This window comes from Macaca fascicularis, chromosome 2, assembly GCF_037993035.2.
Source record: "Macaca fascicularis isolate 582-1 chromosome 2, T2T-MFA8v1.1".
NCBI lineage: Eukaryota > Metazoa > Chordata > Mammalia > Primates > Cercopithecidae > Macaca > Macaca fascicularis.
This window is the reverse complement of record NC_088376.1, coordinates 95330935-95336934: the sequence shown is the minus strand read 5'-3', so window position 1 is coordinate 95336934 and position 6000 is coordinate 95330935. Positions and strand designations below refer to the sequence as shown.

Sequence of the window (6000 nt, the reverse complement as noted above, 5' to 3'; positions counted from 1 at the left end):
CAAGCGATTCTCCTGCCTCAGCCTCCCAAGTAGCTGGGATTACAGGTGCCCACCAATGCACCCGGTTGATTTTTGTTATTTTTAGTAGAGATGGGGTTTCACCATGTTGGCCAGGCTGGTTTCGAACTCCTAATCTCAGGTAATCCACCCACCTCAGCCTCCCAAAGTGCTGGGATTACAGGTGTGAGACAACGCAGCCGGCCGATCATTTCTTCTTAATTCCAGTTATAGGATTTCAGAGCTGGAAAAGGGAACTTGGAGATCACAGAGCCACTTCCTTACTGCCCAGGGGAAGCAGTGAAGGCCCTGAGAGAGCAAGTGTCAGAGACAAGAGCAAAATTAGTTTCTGAGAATAGGCGCTGCCTGCTACATCTCACCATAACTGGAGCTCATTTATCTCCATGGAAACCTTTGAGGACTGTGAAAGTACCAAAGATGTGGGCAGCACTCTGAGTGTGATTTATTTCCTTTGTATCTCTTTTCTTTTTCTTCTCATTCTTAATCATAAGCTTCTCCTCCCTCCTTTTCCTCTCCTCCATTCCTTCTCTTCTTCCTTTTCATGATTCTCACCCATAAGGACCCGGCCTAAGCTGGGAAATTGAGGTTATTGGATCTTCAAAGTGGCTCTGATGCTCCCAGTCCAACATACCCTACATCATTGTGTTCTTTACAAAGCATTGGTTTCCGCTGACCAAAACTCACAATTGGCTCTGACTGGGCACCAGGGTTCTGACTACTATCAGTAGGAAACATCTCATTTGGTTCCTTGAAAACACTTGTGACCCCTGAATAGCCAGAAACCACCGTGGAAATATAATTCAAAAGCTGCCTCCCTCCTGTGGATCTTTAACTTTTTTTTTTTTAGATGGAGTCTCATTCTGTTGCCCAGGCTGGAGTGCAATGGCACGGTCTTGGCTCACTGCAACCTTCACCTTCCAGGTTCAAGCAATTTTCCTGCCGCAGCCTCCCCAGTAGCTGGGATTACAGGCGCGTGACACCATACCCGGCTAATTTTTGTATTTTCAGTAGAGACGAGGTTTCGCTATGTCGGCCAGGCTGGTCTTGAACGCCTGACCTTGTGATCTCCTCACCTCGGCCTCCCAAAGTGCTGGGATTACAGGCGTGGGCCACTATGCCCGGACTTTTAACCCTTTTTTTAATCTCTTGCAAAAGGTGGTTGTGAAAATGGTTGCTCTGTGGCCGGGCATGATCACTCGAGCCCAGGAGTTTGAGACCAGCCTGGGCAACATGGTGAAACTCCGTCTCTAAAAACGAAAAAAAAAAAAAGAAAAAAAAAAAAAAAGAAAGAAAAAGAAAATCCTTGCTCTGTTTTGCAGGCAGCGTGCAAAGTGCCAAACTTCACAGCGGGAAGAACCTCCTCTCGCCAAATCTCATGACACAGGTGAACTAACGTCGCTTCTCAACTACAGCCCACAATTGCTAGAGAGAGCATTAAAAATAACCTCCGCCCCCTGGGATGGGGGACTACTCCTAGAATTTGGATCCAGGGTGTTTGCGGCTTGGCTTTTTACATATCGAAGAGGAAAGAGATGGCTGAGAACATCCTCATGGGTGGTCCCGCCACGCCACCGGCTGAGTATTCAGGGACTCCCGCTGTAGAAAGGATTGGGGGACAACCTGACCGAATTCGCATTTGCTCAGGTGTTTCCCATGGCGCTCTGCTGAACTGGGGTTAGTCTTTTGCTGCCAGTCAGAAAGTGTCTGGGCCCAACTAGGGAAACCACGGGATAATGGGCTGATGGGGAGGAGGACCGGCATGGAAGATGTGCCACAGCCTCTCCAGAACGTAGCACTGGCGCGCCTGACTGGTGACAGACGGAGCAGTGGCAAGGGCGCAGCTGCACCAAGGAAAAAGCCCACACAGGGGGTGAGCGCGCCCATGCGTGCCCAGTCATGTTGGAGCGCAGCCCAGGCGCTGGGCTTCCAGTGCAGGTGTGGCCAGCGGAGGCCAAGAACTGCGTGGAACAACCTCAAGGGGGGAAAACACACGCCAGCCGCCCCCCAGGTCAGAAGGTGGGGCAAGCAGCGGCGCCTCACCCAGCCTCCCGCTCCGGGTCCTGCCGGATGGCGGCATCTCTTCCGGTCAGCCCCCTTCTCTCCGCTGCTCCTCCGCAGACACCGCGCCGGGAAGAAGGAGGGGCGGAGACCAAGCCGGCGCGCGTCTGGTGATCCCGACCCCGGTGCGGCTGGAGCGCCTCAGTCGCTGTCTCCCTGCCCCACGGTTCCGAGTAGGGACCGTGAGTCGCCCCCACTCCAGGGGCTGGAGCGCTGGCTCCCAGCAGGGAAAGGGGCGCAGCGTTCCCGACCCCCAAACAAGCGGCGCTTGGGCGCGTGCGCGCCTCCCCGAGAGCCCCGGGCGCCGCCTGCGGGCGGGAAGAGGTGGGCTCCGGGGAGTGGGGCGTGGGGCGTGGGGCGTGGGCCGTGGGGCGGGCGGCGCAGAGGAGCCGCAGCCACCTGCCGCCTCCCCTGCACCCGGCGAAGCATCCCTCACCTCACAGTCCCTGGAGGCGGCGCCGGAAACCCGGCGGCCAGGACCGCGATTCTGGAAGCCCTTGCCCTCGCCCAGCCGGAGGAGCCGGGACGCGGTTCTGGCGAGACTGGCAACTTGCTTCCTTTTGGAGAGCGGCCGCTCCCCTCTCGGTCCAGCTGCGACGCTGGGAAAGCGCCAGACTTGGTCTGTCACAGGAGCCCCCGCGAGGCGTGGCGAGGGAGAGCTGGCAGCGGCTGCGAGGGACTCTCGATCCTTGACTGGAGAGCCAGGAAGAGGGCGAGGGCAGAGCATCCTCGGGAGGAGATGCCTTTAAAAAATCATCCACAGCAGCGGTAGAAACAGTTTTGTTTGACTTTATTTATACGGAGTGGTTTTTCAGTGAAATGCTGTCTTGCTTAAAAGAAGAGATGCCCCCCCAGGAGCTCACCCGGCGACTGGCCACAGTGATCACTCATGTCGGTAAACAAAGCTTTAATTTTTCCTGCGTTTTATTAATGGCGGGTGGGGATGGTCTCTGGGCTTAGTCTGACTCCCGGCCTCACCCGGGGCAGCGCGCTCCCTGGGGGCTTGCCCGGCGTCTGGGCCTCGCTGCTCTGGGTCCTGCCTGCGGTGCCCAGCCGGGGGCATCCCTGGGGCGCGCCGCTGGGGGGGGTCGGGGGGCCGAGGCTGGTGCCTTCACCAGGTGGTTGCCATGTCCGTTGAGCTCCAAACCGAGGGCTGCTGAGCTGTTACCATCCGTTAGCTGCTTCTGACGGGAGTGGGGTGGGTGGGAAGTTATGTTCTGGTTCTGGGGATAGTGAGGAAGGAGAGGGCATAAGAGGAACGAATGCCAGTATTTTCCAGCAGAAATGACTGCCACGCCACTGAAGGCTTGTTTATAAGAAAGTGCAGGGAGAGACAGGTTAGATGGGAGCGCCCCTGCGCAGCCCGGCCCCTAAGCCTGTTACTGTGCTGCCTGGAGGCGTCAGCACACCCCTGATGATCCCCACGAGAAACCTCTGCAAGCCAAGGAGACTGAGCAATATTAATCCTCTTCCCTGAGTTGAAAAGAGGAGCAAAACATTCATTGCTTACTCCTGAAATAAGGTTCGTGATGGAACGTCAGGCCCCACAGACTAAGGGAAAGAGGACATTGAGACAGTTCCCAGTTTTATCTCAGCACTTTCTTCCCCTAGGTCTTCCCTGGACCTCCCTCAATAAAGACACACATTCAGGTTCAGAACCTTTGGATGTGGGCTACTGGAATTATCGGGATCATTTTCTGTTGCTGACTGCACTTGGAGGTCCTCCCATGAATGCAAATCAGCTTTTATTGATAAAGCCAGGAACTATTTGCCTTCGTTTTCTACACATTTGTGAAAGCTGCTTTCTTGGTACTTGCATGTTAAATATTGCCTCAATTAGTCCAATGTGTTTGCTGTAATAATCATGCACATCTCAAATGATACACTTGTGAGGACAGACTTTGTAAAGATGATTTATATGGGAAGGCCCAGTTTTCATAATTCAGGTTTAGAAAAGAGTTTCTGGTGCCAAATGTGGGCACTGAACTTTTAAGACAAGAGATCGGTAGGATCCTACCAGGTAAGGTTGAATGTGAAATATTGCTGAAGGCAGTGTGAAATAAGAGGAAAAAGAACTTGTAATGAAACAGAATTTGGAATCTGAAATATGATGAAAGCTGAAATGATTGTGCTAAAACCCAGCGCAGGCATGAAGTTGTGGTATAGAGAAAGAGCAGTGGGCTGGGGGTATGACTGTCTGGATTTGAATCCTTCCCTGGACAAGTCATTTAACCTCAGGTTGAAAAACAGGAATTTTTTTTTTTTTTTTTTTTTTTTTCAGATGGAGTCTGGCTCTGTCGCCCAGGCTGGAGTGCAGTGGCCGGATCTCAGCTCACTGCAAGCTCCGCCTCCCGGGTTTACGCCATTCTTCCGCCTCAGCCTCCCGAGTAGCTGGGACTACAGGCGCCCGCCACCTCGCCCGGCTAATTTTTTTGTATTTTTTAGTAAAGACGGGGTTTCACCGTGTTCGCCAGGATGGTCTCGATCTCCTGACCTCGTGATCCGCCCGTCTCGGCCTCCCAAAGTGCTGGGATTACAGGCTTGAGCCACCAAGCCCGGCCGAAATTTTAATAATACTTTCCCACTCAGCTCAAAGGCTATTTGTGAAGATAAGTAAGATAATGTGTGTAGAAATACTGTGTACACTGTGATTATACAGACATTCCAGTTATTGGACATATCCCTGGTCCCTCTATCACACCACTAGAGATCTTTGGTAGGTTACTGGGCCTGTCTCAGGGCGAAGCCTCCCATCTGTTAAACAAGAGGGATGACCTGGTTGATTTTAACTGTCCCTCCTATTTCTCTGGAGCAGGCTGTTCTTGAAATCTGGCAGGCAGTATTCTTTGACTAACAGCTGCCTGTGGCCCCCAGGCTATGGTATTTTCTTGCCTACCTTGCTCCCTCCCTCCTTCCATAGACAGCTCCATACAGGATACACATAGGAATTTGTTGTAGTTTCTGCTCTCAACTTCTAATGACCCTTGGCTTTTGTGTGCTTTGCAAGATTCTGTCTCCTCATACTTAATCTAATAAAACCTGTGAAATGGGTGGGGTACTCATTACTACCCCTATCTTACAAATGAAGGAATTGACTCAGAGAGGATCATCTTTTTTTTTTTTTGAGATGGAGTTTCACTCTTGTTGCCCAGGCTGGAGTGCAATGGCATGATATCGGCTCACCCCAACCTCTGCCTCCTGGGTTCAAGTGATTCTCCTACCTCAGCCTCCTGAGTAGCTGGGATTACAGGCATGTGCTACCATGCCCAGCTAATTTTTTTGTATTTTTAGTAGAGATGGGGTTTCTCCATGTTGGTCAGGTTTGGTCTCCAACTCCTGACTGCGAGTGATCCGCCCACCTCAGCCTCCCAAAGTGAGAGAAGATCATCTTTTAAGGTTTCAGGGGGAGTGAGTGGCAGACTCAGGGCCGGAAGGTTGCTCTTTATATCCCCTGTTGGGGGACCTCAAGGTGGAGGGGGGCGTTTCTCTAACCCTGCAACAGCCTCTGCCTTCACAGAGGGTCGCCTTGGGTAGCCAGTGGCGCTTCTCAAGGATGGATTGGCTCTATCCTTGCCTGTTCTTTTCAGGTATTTCCTTATCAAGTAGCTTCTGAGGGGGTGATCATGAGTTGGGGAAGGTTTGAGAGGTGCTTAGAGCAAGGCTTTGGGTTAGAACATTCTCCTGGTCCTATCCTAGCCACTTTCCAGGGTAGCCACACTGTCTTCCATATTCACTCAGCCTGCTCTGACCCTGAGTCAGTTTCTCCTCCAGCAGGGGTTTCTGCTCTTTCTGCGTCCCTTAGACTTGATAACTGAGTTATCCCTCCTCACCCACTCCCATATTTCCAGAAGTGTCTTGGCTGCTGTTGATTCAGTTTCTGAAATACCTCACAGCTTTTTTCCCTCATGTCCATCCCCACTGCTA

The 6000-nt window shown here is 52.4% G+C and overlaps 2 protein-coding genes across 10 annotated transcripts in view; both read left to right on the top strand.

The window, feature by feature from the left end:
* Positions 1-1522: 1522 nt before the first annotated feature.
* LOC141409654 (uncharacterized) lies at positions 1523-2778 on the top strand. Its single transcript, XM_074031486.1, has 2 exons — positions 1523-2400; positions 2643-2778. Exons 1-2 carry the CDS (start codon positions 1760-1762, stop codon positions 2767-2769), a joined length of 768 nt encoding a protein of 255 aa, XP_073887587.1. The 5' UTR covers positions 1523-1759; the 3' UTR covers positions 2770-2778.
* MCF2L2 (MCF.2 cell line derived transforming sequence-like 2) overlaps positions 2438-6000 on the top strand; it is a 254021-nt gene continuing 250458 nt past the window's right edge. For all 9 annotated transcript variants that reach the window (XR_012430895.1, XR_012430896.1, XR_012430897.1 and 6 more), the window contains exon 1: positions 2438-2971. Coding sequence is in view for 6 of the 9 variants with exons in the window: in XM_065540255.2 (XP_065396327.1) it covers positions 2896-2971 (76 nt within the window). In the remaining 3 variants the exon portion in view is untranslated. The remainder of the gene's footprint in view (positions 2972-6000) is intronic.